Consider the following 16,836-nt stretch of genomic DNA (forward strand, 5'->3'; position numbering starts at 1 on the left):
TGTTGCTTGCTTGGCTTCACAGAAGCATATCATTGTCAAACAACATGAGTGCACGTAGAGCTTCAATGCATGATTAGTTTGTTTAAAATACTTGGAGGCACGATCTGATTTGTACATTAATTAATTAAGGCAAAAAAAACGTCAAACTAATCCCAATCATTTATTGTATTGGGTCGTTACATACATCTAACAAATACAAAAAATCACGTTTGTTATAATATAATTAGCATCAACAGCCCGACTCAAGGATCAATCTGAGTTTGATGTCCGTATCGACCAAGAATTGACACGTTAGCATTCTAAGGTCAATAGGTCATCTTACATTCATTGAACTCTTAAAAAAAATTAAATGATTTGAAAAATCAAAATTCCACTCTTTATACAACTTTATCTATAAGTTTAAAGTTTGAATGAATTTGATGAACTGACACATTAGCATTCTAGTTCTCATCATTTGACATCTATTTATTAGGCAATTATAATACACAATAGTTTTAAACATACAGTACAACACAATAATCTAAATAATTCGAGACCTATAAAACACAATAACTTAAATAATATAATACATTTAAGTGAAAAAAAAATCTAATTATTATTTATCTAAACTTAATTTTTGGTTACTTAAATTTATGGATTATCTAATGAAAAATTGAACCCACCGTGTAATACAACTAGTAATCGTAAGACTGTTCCATTCAACACACTCCATGTTACCACTAACAATGAGATTAACCTCACTCCATCTTTCCCGCTCCTCATTAAAATCCTATAAACTTTGCATTGTGGAGAATGGAGATCTTAAGTAATTTCTACCATTCGTGTTGCACAATTCATTTAACATACACAAATCAATGAATATAAAAAATCCCGTCGTTAACATATGTGGATTCACGGAGTAGTTTAGATTTATCGTTTTAAAAAATAATAATAATAAAATGAAATGTATCGGTATATGAGCATTTAATAATATATGATACCATAGGTAATTTCTAAAATTTGTTTTGCACGATTCATGTGACGCACATCGATGAACTTGAAATGTATCGGTATTTGGACATTTGATAATAATTGATATGTATTTGATATCAATGTATTATTATAATATTGTTGAGAATGTATTAGAGGATATTCTTGATCATGACAAATCTTCATAATCTCTTTATATTACTTTCTTTCCTATGTTGTATTCTAAAAGTCTTCTTTGTATATCTAATGTATAAAAAAATCGCAAATCACCCATGAGGGATGAAGGAATAATATTCCTTACATGGCATCGGGAGACCATTAGGGTCCACATACAATATTATGGTACTATCTATCTCAATACCTTATGGTATCGGGAGACCATTAGGTAGGCGAGTTTTGACGACTAAAAGATCAGTCATTGATATGTAGCTTAAACTTTTGCAATAAGTTAAATTAATCACCATATATTAGCCATGGTCGGCCATGGGCATATGTAGGGGTCTTTAGTATTTTTTGAATCGAGATCAAACTTGTTTTATACAATCGTGCACTCTGCACTCCTAACTTGTCTAAGATCAAGATTTGAAATTCATTGTAATATGTAAAATCAGTTATACCCAAAAGGATAAATTGTGATGACATTATCAGAATAAATAAAAGTAGCTTTGGTAATAGGTAGAGAGATCTCGAGAAGTTGATTTCATATCCAACAAGTTTGAGAGACAACATTAGCAAACCCAGATTACTCGACTTCGGTGTCAAAGCAAGGAATGGCAACCAGTCGTTTTGTCTCTAAGAAAAAACACAGTATATGGATGTTGATTGACATGTAGTGAGTGTGCCTCTTTCTCTAACCCCCTCTTCAATGGTGGAGAGGTTATGCTTGTATGGTCATGCCACAAAGAGTGTGTATACCATTCAACCTTACTTAAGAAATATGTAGGGAATCAAATATTTAATTTTATTATGATTATTTATTCTAAGAGTTCCTTTTGATAAAATTTATCTTTAGAACTTTTTCTACTAATTGGATAAATTCATTAGATTTCTATTATTTCCTAATTTATATGATTTCTATCCAAATTAGAAGTCATGTTAGGGTTTTAGTTTGATTATAAAAGGGCTAGTTGACTTTGAGTTTTAACATTTGATTTTGATTAATAAAGGCTTAGCGGCACAGCTTGTTGCCCGTTTGCCATCTCACTCATTGTACGATGACAATTAAAATATTGATAGAATGAAATTGATTAATAAAGAGTGATATTCAAAACCATATTTTATGTTCTTTGTGTTCGTGTGGTTGTAATCGAGCATTCAGTTCGATTGTCTAGGATGGTATAGAGAAATATGAATGGCTGAAAAACCAAATTCCTCTTAGGCGTGGCAGACCTCATGATACACACAATGGACAAGTTTGTTGGCATGGTGCTATGAATGATGCAACCAATCTATGTGATTAGAGATTGAACGCCTACAACAACAGATCAAAGAACTCGACTTGTTGCATCAAGACTCGTTGGGAGAAAAGACTTAATCGGAACTATGTGTCTGGGAAACGACTACTAGGAGGTCAATCAATTTTCTAGACCAAGAAGAGATCGTCGGGATGATCCATTGAGGAACATTGATTTAAAGGTCGAGACTCCCAAATTTGCGAGATTAGAAGTATCCCTTTCGAGTTTTCCTGAATTTAAACCAATCTTTTGGGACGAGGAGGATGAAGATGAGAGCATTCCATTTTGTAACACCGACTTTGTGTATGATACATAACCCGTCTATGACACCGATGATAAAGGTGAAGTTGTTAAAGAAGAAGCGATTTTTCAAAATCATATATATCTCCAAAGTTCGGTGGAATCTATGATCGTCCATGTTATCCTGTTTGGTTCATATTTATTCGTTTAACAGTCTAAAAGTTGTTTGCCCTTTGGAAGTTGTGGACGAGGTATCAGAGATGAAGAGATGAAAATTTTATGACACCGATGATAAAGGTGAAGTTGTTAAAGAAGAAGCGATTTTTGAAAATCATATATATCTCCAAAGTTCGGTGGAATCTATGATCGTTCATGTTATCCTGTTTGGTTCATATTTATTCGTTTAACAGTCTAAAAGTTGTTTGCCCTTTGGAAGTTGTGGACGAGGTATCAGAGATGAAGAGATGAAAATTCGAAGATAAGTCCTTTTTAAGAGAGGCATCAGGGTACTTGAAAGACAAATCAAGGATCTAATTTTATTATGGTTATCTTATTTTAAGATATCTTTATTAGAAAAAATATCTCCTAGATAAAATATTTAGATTTATATTATCTCCTAGTTACTAGTTATATGATTTCAATCATAATTAAGAATCGTATTAGGGTTTTAGTTTGATTATAAATATGCTAGCCGTGTTTGAGTTTTAACGGTTGAATTTGATTAATAAAGAGCAGTATTCGAAACTCTATTTTTGTTATCCGTCTTCGTGTAATTGTAATTGGTCATTCAATCCGATCGTTTGGTTATTAGACCTTTGCCTACAGTGGGCTACCTACTTCTTGTTCTTCTAAACACAATCGCATTTTCGTTAAAAGGTTAATCAAACGGGGTATAGTCGAAGAAGCCTTATGGGAATCAGCTAAGCGCATAATGCATAATGCATTATCCCTTCTTTAATCTTTGAGACAATAATCAACTTAACGAATGGATACTATTGATATTGATATCGTAAGTTAGAAAGTTTGAATAATTAAAAACAATGATTCTAGCAACATACAAGGATTTATTAAACAATCAAAATGAGTCCAAAGTTTCCAGAGTACAACCTAAACAACACACCTTATTTGTCAATCACTTGGCTTAGCAACCAACTGAGCTACTCAACATCCTTACAGCATACTATCCGTCCTAGCTGGCAACCTTCGGAAGAAGTTAACAGGCACAGATGGCAAACGATGACGAAACCTAGGATGCCTCATCATATACACCCCAATCAGAGCTGCAATCGCCTGAAACGGCGTCACATACAACACAACCGCCGCCACCAAACAAAAAGTCACAAAAATAGCAGTAGCCCGTGGATCCCTCCAGCTCAAAAGCGACTGCATCCTCTCCCCTTGTGTCGCAATGTCCCCGACCACCGTCTGTATCCTTCCGGCCACACTTCTTAACCGATCATACCTCATCCTCACCAAATCAGGATTCCGGCTAGTCGGAAAAGTATCAAACTCCTCATCCAGCTCATCAGGGTGGACCCCTTCTGCCTGTGAAATCTTTGTATTCATATGTGGCGGATACCTAGGCCGATACCTGAAGTTCCAGATTCCAATCAGAAACATGTACAGAAACACCGTCGGCAATATCAGCTCCGGGAAGCAAACCAACATGATGAACAGGACATGAACAAGAACAGTAGTAATCGGATTCCTCCACATACAGATATCCCCGAACCACTTCGAAACCGCAAAAAGCGGCACGAAAATCGTCATCAACCGGAAAAAATTTGCTTTGCTCCGCCGCATACTCCAGAGGTGGGAGTCTACATCTGACATGTACTCCACCACCTCCTTCCTGAGTGGCGGCTCCGCTCGACCGAGCCGAGCCGCCACTATCAGTACGGCCTGGTGACGCAACATGTCAAGTTGCATCACACTGAAAGGCCGTACATAATGCATTTTGGGCAACAACGGGCGCGTATACGTATACAACATGTTAACAAAATTCGTGCAAGAAAACCGAATCGCTAAATGAACTTCCCCCATTTTTTTCACCCCATTCGGGTTTAAAACAAGTAACGGGTACGAATGGGTGTAAACCCGACCCGCTTCAAGAGTCGAGATCCGGATCCGGACTTTCCCGATTCTCAAATCTTTACTGTTTGACCCTTTGTCACCTAACTGACTGTTGTCGAATACACCGACAGTTAAAACGGTTGCAGTATCGAAAACTTCCCATGTGTATTGTTCGTTGTACTTCGGGCATAAATTGTCGACTATGGTTCGGGTCCTGACCCATTTATGCCCGTATTTTGCTACACAGTAAGTATCGGATGTCCCACGCCCATCTCGGGTTTTCATCGGGTGGAGCCCGACCGCATTCAAAATCCCGAGTTCCAAAACCCCGATTGTGGGCTTCCAAAGTTGCTTTGCGGTGGGTCGAAGGTCACTACTATAGTGAGTCGACTCGTCGAGTACATGGTAACCTCCATCCAAACAAATCCTAAGATGAATCCTCATGGAAAATTTATCTTTTTTCAACTGGTCAACATCAACCGCAACAGGCTTTTCGAGGTTAAACCATCGCGAATGGATAATCCGGTCATCGGCCCGTTTTTCAACCATGGCCAACGGGATGATGACCCGCCCGAGAATCTCGTCTTTTCCGGGCCCGACCCGGTCCTCCACGGTCAAAATCAAATGGTCCTCAAAAGGCTCGGCTGCAACAAAAAGTAAATCTTCATTCCATAACGGGTTAAGCGAACGGGCCTGGACCGTTTTAGTCTTCATGACCTGGTTCCCAATGTGGGCCTTTACATAAGTGTCCGGGAACCGGGACTTATCAGTTGGAACCAGGTCTTGGGCTTCAACCACATTGACCCGGACATACCATAGCCGTGGTGCTTGGTAGACCTTTGACCGGATCAGGGTCGAGGCTGCACCAGAACTGTCAACCGGTGTAGCCGCATCCGAGTGCCACGCGTCTGGAAACGCTTCATCGGCTTGGGTCCCAATCCAAACCGCTAACATGAGCTCGCTTTTTATCCGGTCCCCCTTTTTGTCCTCGAGCCGGTACCATTGTGGGGCCAACGGGCTATCGGGTGGGACCCGCAACGGGACTTCGTTTAAATCAAACCTAACGAACCCGACAAAATCGTCTTTGACTAAATCTTTATCTTTGACCACAACTTCAAGAACCGAAGCTTGCATTCTCTCTCTAGAAAACGCGAAAACAACGTTCCACATTGGGTTTTGGTTTTTTTCGATGTGACGTGTGACGCCTTTATAGTTTCCGATTTTAACCTCGACATACGGGTCGAGACTTCCGGTTATATCCATGGAAGGAAGATCACGGGCTTTCACGACGCGTACAAACAAGAAATGCATCTTTTCAACAAGATCATAAGTAGACGAAGCTTTATCGGTTCGAATAACCCGCCCGCCAACGACCCGCCCGCCACCCAGATAGGGGCTGGTTTCTTTTAGGGCATAATCCACGGGTTGAGAAGAAGATTCTGAGTACATACGAACGAGTTTTGGAGGCTGAGGTGGCGGGTTGGGTTTTATTTGTTCATACCCGTATCTCATTGCAGGTGGTGGGGCCGGTGGGACACCAGTGTTGGCCGGAGCTTGAGTTTGAGTCTCATGAGGAAGATGATGAAAAGTGTGTCTTTTCTCACTATTTTTCACGGGTTCATGAACTGATTTAGTGTTAACAACCGGGTCGGAAGTTTTGATTGATGGGTCATCGGTTATATAAACTTTAAGCCCGAGTTCTCCTCTTACACGAGAAAAGATTCCACGTTTCTCTAAAGGGTAATGTAAGACGACAGCGTCTGAATATGGAACAAACGAAGTTCCAGTTATGGAGACTTTACCTAAGAAGGATCGTGAATGGGTATCTTTGACATTGTTGTAGACGAAGGCATCGAGTGTGAGATTTGAGAGGATTGATGGGTCGGAAATATTGAAGTAGAAGCTTTCATTCCAAACCGGGTCGAGGTCCTTCTCTTTGACTGTTGTTCTGTATTTTTGACCATCGAAATAGAGCTCGACGAAAGCACTGGATGAACCTTGACCATCTTTTGGAAGAAGATTGTGGGCCCCTGCCACGTCTACACCGAGCTTAAGGTTCATATTCTTGCCGGAAATTCAAGAATGGTGAATCAAATTAACCTGATAAACATGAAAATAATTCAAATTCAAGAAGCGAAAACAACAAAAATCTTGTTTCTTTTTGTGTAAGATCTAGATTTCTTTATAAGAAAAGAGTTGTTACTTTTTTTATACGATGTACTATGCTAATCGAACTTTAAGGACAGATCCATGAACTTTAAACTAATAAACAATATAATATATGTAATAATGTAATATAATATAATATATTATATTATATTTTAAGATCTAAGAAGTGGGAACTGTAATGGCTGAAAGTTAAAGTAAAGGGACCCTAAAATGAAGGTAAAGGCACATGACACTATATGACTATTCACCGCATGAATCAAAAGATAAAGAGAAGAAAAAGAATAGTGAGATGATCTGATCTGTTTATAAGACAAAGCTACAGAAAGTAAAACCTAACAAAAGTTATTCATAATCCATACAAAAAAAGGACACTCACTTTAATCATTTGCAACAAAGTTTCGAGATTCTTGGATAAAACTGAGTGATTCTTTTAAATTTGAACGTATTAAAAGGAATTTATGTAAAACCCACAAAAAAATGAAGAATCTTTGACCTAGACGTCATAAGTACGGATCTCTATACTTGTAGGTGAAGATCAAAAAGGGTTTTGAGGATCTGGATATTAACATTAAAAAACAAAAGCAGAAAGGCATTCAAAATTCAGAGAAAAGATTGGGAATTTTTCAGATTCAAATATATTTATAGAAATCTGACAAAAAGCTTAAGATCTTGTAGAAGAAGGAGATTTTGATCATTTGTAAATTAAAAACCAAGAATCAAAAGCAAATAATTTCAAGATTCTTGGATAATATATGATTTGACAAGAAGATTCGTCAGATTCGAACAAAATTAAAGGAATTCTGATATTACCCAATAATACAAAACTACGATCATTCTAAATGACACTATAACTTGCATATCAAATCCAAAATGAACAGGAAAAACTTTGAGAATCCTCATGAAATGATGCCTGAGATTTAAGGAAATTCATGTAAACCCCACAAAAAAAAAAAAAAAAAAAAAAAAAAAAAAAACCCACATTACAACTGACCATACATGAACAGAAAAAGCATCAGTTTCAGTTTTAAATCAACAATAATGCGAGTTTTAATACCTGTAAAAAAGATAAAATAAAGAGGAAAAGGGTACCCAATTCAAGAATTTCAACAAAGGCCAAGAGCAATCAGATCTCAATTGAGTCATAATGAAAAAAAGCAAGTCTTTTTCTTAGTAATCTGTATAAAAACAAGAAAGTGAATAACAAGAATCTTATACTTACATACGGTTTAAACAAACCAATGCTGTAGATTCAAACAAATTACTATGAACCCACAAAACCCCAGATCTCACTCCCCTCACAAAGAAAAACAAACAACAATAATGACATGAATTCTGAGCTAAAAGCGAAAAAAGAAACTACCTGATTTTGAGCTATGAACACCACTAGAAAGAGGGGTTCGGGTTACGAATTTGTTGGGTTGGTTGTGTTGAAGATAGAGTGAGGTAGCGAGTAGTATCAAAATCTGACAGGCTCTTTTTAAATTAGCTTGAAGCCAAAAGAGAAGAAGTGGAGAGAGAAAACAAGATTGTGTGTAAAATACCTGAGAAAGGTGTTAAAACCATAAGATGTGGAATAAAATAAGGTTTAATTTCAGAAGAGGGAGCCATTAGTATCTTTTTTAAGTGTTTTTCAAGTAGTATTTTCTGCTTATATGGCGCGCAAAACGAGATCTTCGTAGTGACGTGGCTATTGGATCTGGCTTGGGTACAGAGGACCATACTGGAAGACGGTGAATCAAAGTTTGACTATTTTTTTAGTCACATCTAACTCGTTTCATTTAAATCACTTTCAATTTTATCATATGTTTCAGACGGATATGTACTGTTAAAGTTATAAATCAAATTAGTCCATCATAAGATGCTACATGTATATAAAGAATCGCTTTTGTAAGAACAAGATCATAATTTTCACTTAAATTTTTTGGTCGTCTTCGAAAGCTATGAATATCGATGATCTCTATTAAAGATAAGGACAAGAAAAAGAAAACGTATAGTTTGCGTTGATTGATGCGGATATTGAATGATGTTTTATGACATAATATAATTGTAGATGCTATATTGCTATTCATTTTTGTACTATATTAATTTGTTTATTACATTTATTTGTAATTACATTCTACTCCAATAACATGATTAGTTTGGATTGTACAATGTACTAAATGTCGTATAATTAGGCTGACCTAGCTTGAAGTGTCGAAACCAATTTCTGAAGCCGCCAAAGGCAGCATTAATATGAATAGTCCCAATTATCCACTTTCAGATCGGCTCATATCCAAGAAAACATGAACATGATGGGGCAAACATAAAAGGGATTTATAGCAATCATTACGATGGTACATCCGATTACACCAATATGTCTAACAATGAGACCAATCTTATATTTTGATAGAATCGTTTCTCCTTATGGACTCTACGGCCTTATATCTCTATTTGGGCATGACCACTCCACCTATAAAAATGCCCGAACAAACATCCCCTATCAGGGTATGTTATTCCTTGCTCAAGATTTCTTTAGTACTCTTACATTTTCTGTTGAATACTTATTGACTTGATTGTTGAACCAAATCCATAGGGACTCTCCCCAAGATTTTGTTGATTGTTTGTTGTGTTGTTACCATGTACTCGTCAAAGATCCATGCCAAGTAGCCCTTTAATCTGACAAACATATTGATGGTAACATCATTTGGCATCGTTCATGTGACATCAAGCAAACAACGATGGTCAATATGCTTTACATGCTTACAAGAGATATAATTTTGACTTAATAACATACCACTGATTTTCATATGAAATAGTTAAGTAGGTGGTAAGACATGAAGTTCACGATGGAGGTGACTTACCCATACATTTTTTACGGTTGTATTGACAAGAGCATGGTACTCAAATATACAGCTAAATATCGTAGGTGATGTCTTGCACTCCAAGAGACTAGGTTTACATCCGATAAAGATAGAGTCTCCATAAGTAGACCGTCTTGTTTCAATGCAATGAGCCTAATCTATAACACCCAAAAAATCAAAACAAAGTTCACTCGAAAATTTTCATTTTTAATTTACAAAATAGCTCGATGTACATTTGAGTAACTAGTAGTATACAAGTATTTATCAAATGGATTATAAATAACAAAACCAAACAAAGATTTGAGACGGCCGTTCTATCCATCTAACATTTTTTCTATTTTCCAGCTACTAGTGTTATACCATTACTAGGTTTACCTTATTGAAAGGCACAACAACAAATAAAGGTCAAGCTAAGCAAGCTTAGTGAGTAACCTAGTCAGCATACACTCATAACATCAACAATAATTAATCATAAAAATTAAACTCACATCAGCAACTATAAAGTATATAAACCCTTTCAAGAATCCTCACTATATCAAGCATGTGGTAAGACATGAAGTTCACGAAGAAGGTAAGTTACCCATATAATTTTTACGGTTGTATTCACATGAGCATGGTACTTAGATTCACACCTAGACGTAGATATTGTATATTGTTACTTTGCACTCCAAGAGATAAAGTTACATACATTAATATAGAGTATCCATAAGTAGATTATCATGTTTCAACACATCGAGCCCAATTTATAACATCCAAAAAATCAAAACAAAGTACACTAGTAAATTTTTATTTTTAATTTACAAAACAACTCGGTGTACATTTGAATTAACTAGTTGTATACAAGTATTTTATCAAATTGATCATAAACAACAAAATCCAACAAAGATTTGAGTTTGACATTGCCATCCATCTAACAATTCTTTTATTTTTTTTCAGTTGCTAGTGTTATAACCTTACTAGGTTTACATGATCTGAAAGACACAACAACAAATAAAGGCCCGTCTACGCAAACTTAATGAGTAACCTAGTCAGCATACATGCATAACATTGACAATAATTAATCATTAAAATTAAAGCCACATCAGTAGGTATAAAGTATATAAAGCAACCTTTTAAGAATTTTCACTATGTCAATCCTTCCAACTAATACCATTTATGTGTCTTCTACAATAACGAGCTATAGTTTTATTAAAATTAATCTACAACTACCAACAATAGGTCTTGTCATAAAGGTTTTGCCTTGAAACCAATCAATGGTATCCAACTATGGCATTACGACCACAACGGCTACCGTTTCAATCAACACCATTCGTCTAATGTATCTCGGACACAAAGGCTACCATTTCATTCTACAAGAATCAACTTTGGTATTATGGCCACAAAGGCTACTATTTTAATTAACAACATACATCAATCGTATTACGACCACAAGGGCTACCATTTCAATTAACAACATACATCAATCATATTACGACCACAAAGTCTACCATTTCAAATCAGTAGCTATCAGCAATGGTTTTTGCCACAAAGGATCACCCAAAATAAACCACTAACTATCAACAATGGGTCTTGCCACAAAGGCTCACCAAAATAAAACATCAATTAACAATTATGGTTCTCGAGTGTTGTAACAACGTAAATTTTCAAAACAATTTTTCATTTTTAAAACATAATTTCATTCATAAGATATCATAAGAATCCATTGTATCACATGTCATCATAATAAAACAAATCCCAAGATCTCTAATACATAAATCCCATCAGTGTGTACAGATCATGCCGGCGCCTTCCCGCGATCCTCACTGGTACCTGAAACACATCACACAAACACTGTAAGCATAAATGCTTAGTGAGTTCCCCAAAATACCACATACGCACATACGCCACTCAAGGCTATAGCTCTACAAGACCTTTCGGTCCATGTGTCTCAGGGGACTTCCGTACCACAATCCTGGTAGACCTTCCGGTCCTACCCATAATGACCTTCCGGTCCATATCATAATGACCTTTCGGTCCATATCATAATGACCTTCCGGTCCATATCATAATGACCTTCCGGTCCATAACATACTACTCATAACATAACATAGCACATACATATTAAATAACAGCATATATCACATACTCCTCATAGCACATAAGACCTTCCGGTCACACATATTACCACTCTAGGTAAAGTATAGTGAGAAGACTCACCTCGTACGATGTCGGATAACCTCTCGTGCTTGATAACCCGACCTAGCCTCCTCCTATCATAATAACATCTCTAATCAATACTTTCTCTTGTCCTCATTTCTAAGGAGTGGGTAGAAGACCATTCTACCCCTCCCAGATCTTTCTCTAGAACTAGCTTGACCAAAACCCTAAGGTCAACTGAAGTCAACTCAAGTCAATGGTCAAACTTTGACCAGACTCGTCGAGTGCACTTGTGTGACTCGGTGAGTCCAGGCGTCTTCCGAATCCTCATAGATCCTCACTCGACTCGTCGAGTTAACCTTTCACTCGACGGGTTACCACCGGTCATGAATCACGGGGCAACCCGACTCGACTCGGCGAGTTCCTTCCATGGCAACACTCAAATGACCTTCTGAGGTCAGATCTGTTTCTCTAACCTATAGATATGACCTTACCATACTCAATAATCACGTAAAGGTCCGACCTTTACACTCATGCAACGTTCAATATGCTTCTTTTGGTGAAATAGCCTCTAAAATGGCAACCTAGGCTCATATCTCTAAGGAAGTAGCATAAAGCAGGGAGGTTGGGGCTCTCTGGACCTCTCAAGGTCCAGATCCAGAGTTTAACACTCAAAGGGACATCATAAGCATCATATCTAAGCCAATAAAGGATAGAGAAAACCCTAGATTCAAAGGTTCTTCACCAAAACAGAAAAGGGTTCGATTTAATACCTCAAAGATGGAGTTTCCTTGCTTGAAATCACAGAATAGCAACCCCTTTGACCTTCTTTTGCTGGAATCTCCTTCTTCTTTGCAAAAACCACACCAACAAGGATTAAAATAGCCCTTCTCCTCACACCACACACTCAAGCTCACTAGGGTTTCTCTCTCTGGACTGGTAGCCGCAAATGAGGGTCATAAGGTTCCTTAAATAGGGCACAGGCCCGAGGATTTAGGGTTCCACCCACAGCGCCTACTCGGTGAGTCTACTCTTGGACTCGTCAAGTAGTTCATTAAACTCACGTGGCCACCCCGCTTCTACTCGACGAGTTATAGCACCAACTCGTCGAGTAGGTCAATGATTCACAAAAATAAATAATTAAAATAATATACCTGGAAATCCGGGTGTTACAATTCTCCCCCACTAGAATCAGACTTCGCCCTCGAAGTCTCGTTCTGCAAACAGCTCTGGATGTTGCTCCCGCATCTCCAACTCCGGCTCCCAAGTCAGCTCGGACCCTTTCCGATGTTGCCACTGGACCTGAACCAGGGATCGCGATCGGCTTCTCAACATAATTCAGGCTCGCATCCACCTGAATATCTTCTAGTGGTACTACCGCCGACTCGTCGGCTATACACTTCCTCAACTGAGACACGTGGAAGGTATCATGTATCTGGCTCAACTCCGCAGGTAGCTCTAAATGATACGCTACCCTGACCACCCTCGCAGTCACCCTGAAAGGACCAATGTACCGGGGCCCCAACTTACCCCTCTTCCTGAATCGGATCACTCCTTTCCACGGAGACACCTTCAGGAGTACGAAGTCACCAACCTGAAATTCGAGCTCGGATCGTCGCCTATCCGCATAACTTTTCTGGCGACTCTGAGCTGTCAGCATCCTTTGCCTGACCTGCTGTATCTGCTCAGTCGTCTGAAGCACTATCTCAGTGCTACCTATCACTCGTTGCCCTACCTCTCCCCAGTAGATGGGAGTCCGACACCTCCTCCCATACAACAACTCGAAGGGAGGCATACCAATACTCGAATGGTGGCTGTTGTTATAGGAAAACTCAGCCAATGGTAAGTACGTGTCCCAACTTCCTCCGAAGTCCAACACACATGCTCGAAGCATGTCCTTGAATGTCTGGATCGTCCGCTCACTCTGTCCGTCCATCTGTGGGTGGTAAGCGATGCTGAAATGCAACCTCGTACCCAAATCCTCATGGAATTTCTTCTAGAATCTGGAAGTGAAACGTACATCTCGATCTGACACAATCGAGATCGGTACTCCATGCCGCGACACCACCTCTCTCACATACATCTCTGCCAGTCTCTCTGCGGAAGAGCTCTCACTAATAGCAAGGAAGTGAGCACTCTTCGTCAGCCGGTCAACGATCACCCAAATTGCATCGACACCCCTCGCGGTCCTCGGCAATTTGGTGATAAAATCCATGGAAATCTGTTCCCACTTCCACTGGGGAACCTCGAGTGGCTGCAATTTGCCATGCGGACGTTGGTGCTCGGCCTTAACCATGCGACAGGTCAAGCACCTCTCAACAAACCACGCCACATACCTCTTCATACAGGGCCACCAATACCCTCTCTTCAGGTCCAAATACTGTTGGATTAATGTCTAAGTCCATAACTATATTTGGTATGTACTTGACCCGACCCGGCATGGTCCATTTGGGTTGCACTTCACCAGCACAATTTATATGGATAGTCTTTTGAGAATAGTATATTTATGATTTATATTAATATATTATAAGTTCTAATATATTAATATGGAATCATATTATTTAATTAGTATTGATCAAGAATTAATTTAGAATTAATTAAGTGATCAAAAAGAACTAATTAAATATGGACTCTTATATATATGGAATGGGCCAAGTTCATTTAGGTTGGGCTAAGCTTTCATGGATGGTCCATGGAGCTTTTAACCCATGGATCCTATGTAAATGAAAGGTCATGGGTATTAGGGTTTACATGGATGTAACCCTAATCCTCCATAATATATAAAGGGGTCCTTAGCTCACAAAATTGGCACAAGTGTGTGAAAATAAGAGTGGGCCGATTTTAGTGTGCATACATATTCTCTCAAGTTCTTCCAAGGTGTTTTGGTGATTTGTGATTCCATTTGAGGCTTCCATACTATTGGGGCTAAGCTCTTAAAGCTTGAAGACATCAAGCTACATCAAAAGGTATGTCATCTAACTAGAACTTTGTAGTATAGGTGCTTCATAATATGCTAGTTAGGATGAAACCTTGGAATAGTTAATATTTGCATGTATAATAGAGAAAACATAGATCCAAGGTTTATAGGGTTGCATGTACACCATAGGAGTGTTAGAATGCTCAAAACCCAACAGTGGTATCGGAGCCATGGGTTGTTTTCTGTTATATTGATGCAAATGTTTTATTTTCAAGTTGAAAAAAAAGGAAAAAAAACATGACGTTTGTCAAATTTTAAGATAATTACTTGTTTTGTGAAAAACGAATTATTTGTAAAATTTGAATCATTTGTTATATGAGTTGAATTAGGTCAAATTTAGTAAAAGATAAAATGATATGATTATTTTATTAGTTTTAAAAGTTTGATCTAAATGTTTTAAGTAGTTACATATTTTGTCATAAAATTTTGGAGCTCAAAAGTTTTTTTTAAAGTTGTGATCTTAAGGGTTAATGTTTTAAAGAATTCCATAACTTGTTCTTAAGTTATGGAACATGGAAAGTTTCATCATAAAACACCATTAATTCCATAAGTTATGGAATCCAAAGGTTTTCAAGAATTACAAAACTTGCCCTCAAGTTTTGGAATTTGAGAAAAGTTTTTTATGAAAAAAAGAATTGAATTCTAAAACTCTTGGGTTCATAACTTAAACAATTAATTAAATGGTTTTAATTTTGAGTTTAATAATTGGAATTATGATGTTTTTTTGAATAATTCAAATTAACTCTTATGGACTCTATTTGCTTGGTGCTGCTGAATCAGCAATGATTTGGAACGATAGTAAAGCAAATTTGATTAGAAGATCAACTTCCCAAAAACTTTATGGACAGTGACAATGGTGACACTGGAAATCCAGAAAAAGCATTTTCTTCCCAATGGAAAGGGATTGGCCATAGTCAACCCGGTTGACCAAATGGTAAAGAGAAAGGCTAAGTCTGAGATAGTCCCATTACCAAAGGGTCCATATGTTTATTTTGCCAAAGGAAGGGGCGTTGATTGCAAAGCTGCCAAATTTACCTAAGGATGTTAAAGTCAATAAGTTTGACTCTACATCATGTAGAGCCCATTATCTAACTCTGTTAAGTTCTATTCTGAGATCCTCATTACATGATGTGACTGGGTCACATGTTGATGTTTTAAGAATCAAAGAATAGAGAGAAATCTTAAAGGAAGTATATGCTGATTCTGATCGCGAAGGTGGATTTCGATCGCATCAGAATTTTGAGCAGTTGCTTAAGAAGTTATGATATATTGCTAAGGAATAGATAACAACAATTTTCCATGTGGATTGTAAGGATAAGTTTTTCCGCAAAGTTTTAAAATAAAAGAAAATTGTTTAATTTTATTTATTTGAAGTATCCTTACAATGGCATTTGTGGAAAATTGTTGCTTATATGATTCCAGTGACAGCAATATTGGAAAATGGATTTGATTCTTTCATTTGTGGTAGTGTCTAAATTTACCAAATCAGGAAAGTTCCTCATCACCCAAGTTTCAATTGGACCGAAACTTGGAATCATTCAAGTTGAATAGTATGATGAATGAGAACTTTCAAGCATTGGAAAATCAAGACTAATTACTTGTTCACATGGATGTGTGAGTCAAGTGAAGGACTAAAGGGATCGAGTACACATTCTTGTGCACTGGTCATGTCCACCACAAAGCTCGTTAAGACTATTTGATTTACTAAAGTTTAGTAAATATGGTTATACTTACAAGTTTAAGTATAATTCTGAAACATTGGAAAAGTCTCAATGTATGGCAGAACGAATGGGAAGAATCAAATTAGGCAGAAAGATAAAAGTTTCTCAAATCTGAAAAGATGGGAGAGTACTTTAGTATCATGTTTGTGATCATCTTAATGATTTAGAAATCATATCACAATTAGTCCTCTAAAGGTCATCTTAGTGCATTCTTATGACTAAGAAGAGGAGTCATGAATTGTTGAAATGGTTAGATC

At 37.5% G+C, this 16,836-nt stretch overlaps 1 protein-coding gene across 1 annotated transcript; it reads right to left on the minus strand.

Moving 5' to 3' along the window:
* Window positions 1-3,707: 3,707 nt before the first annotated feature.
* Window positions 3,708-8,403, minus strand: LOC145119561 (C2 calcium/lipid-binding plant phosphoribosyltransferase family protein). Its single transcript, XM_079055236.1, has 2 exons — window positions 8,266-8,403; window positions 3,708-6,836 (listed from the first exon to the last, which is right to left on the minus strand). The coding sequence occupies exon 2, from the start codon at window positions 6,795-6,797 to the stop codon at window positions 3,834-3,836; it is 2,964 nt and encodes a 987-aa protein (XP_078911362.1). The 5' UTR covers window positions 6,798-6,836; window positions 8,266-8,403; the 3' UTR covers window positions 3,708-3,833.
* Window positions 8,404-16,836: the final 8,433 nt, after the last annotated feature.

The sequence above is a fragment of the Lactuca virosa genome, chromosome 6 (genome assembly GCF_052849685.1).
Source record: "Lactuca virosa cultivar CGN04683 chromosome 6, Lactuca_virosa_CGN04683_v6, whole genome shotgun sequence".
NCBI lineage: Eukaryota > Viridiplantae > Streptophyta > Magnoliopsida > Asterales > Asteraceae > Lactuca > Lactuca virosa.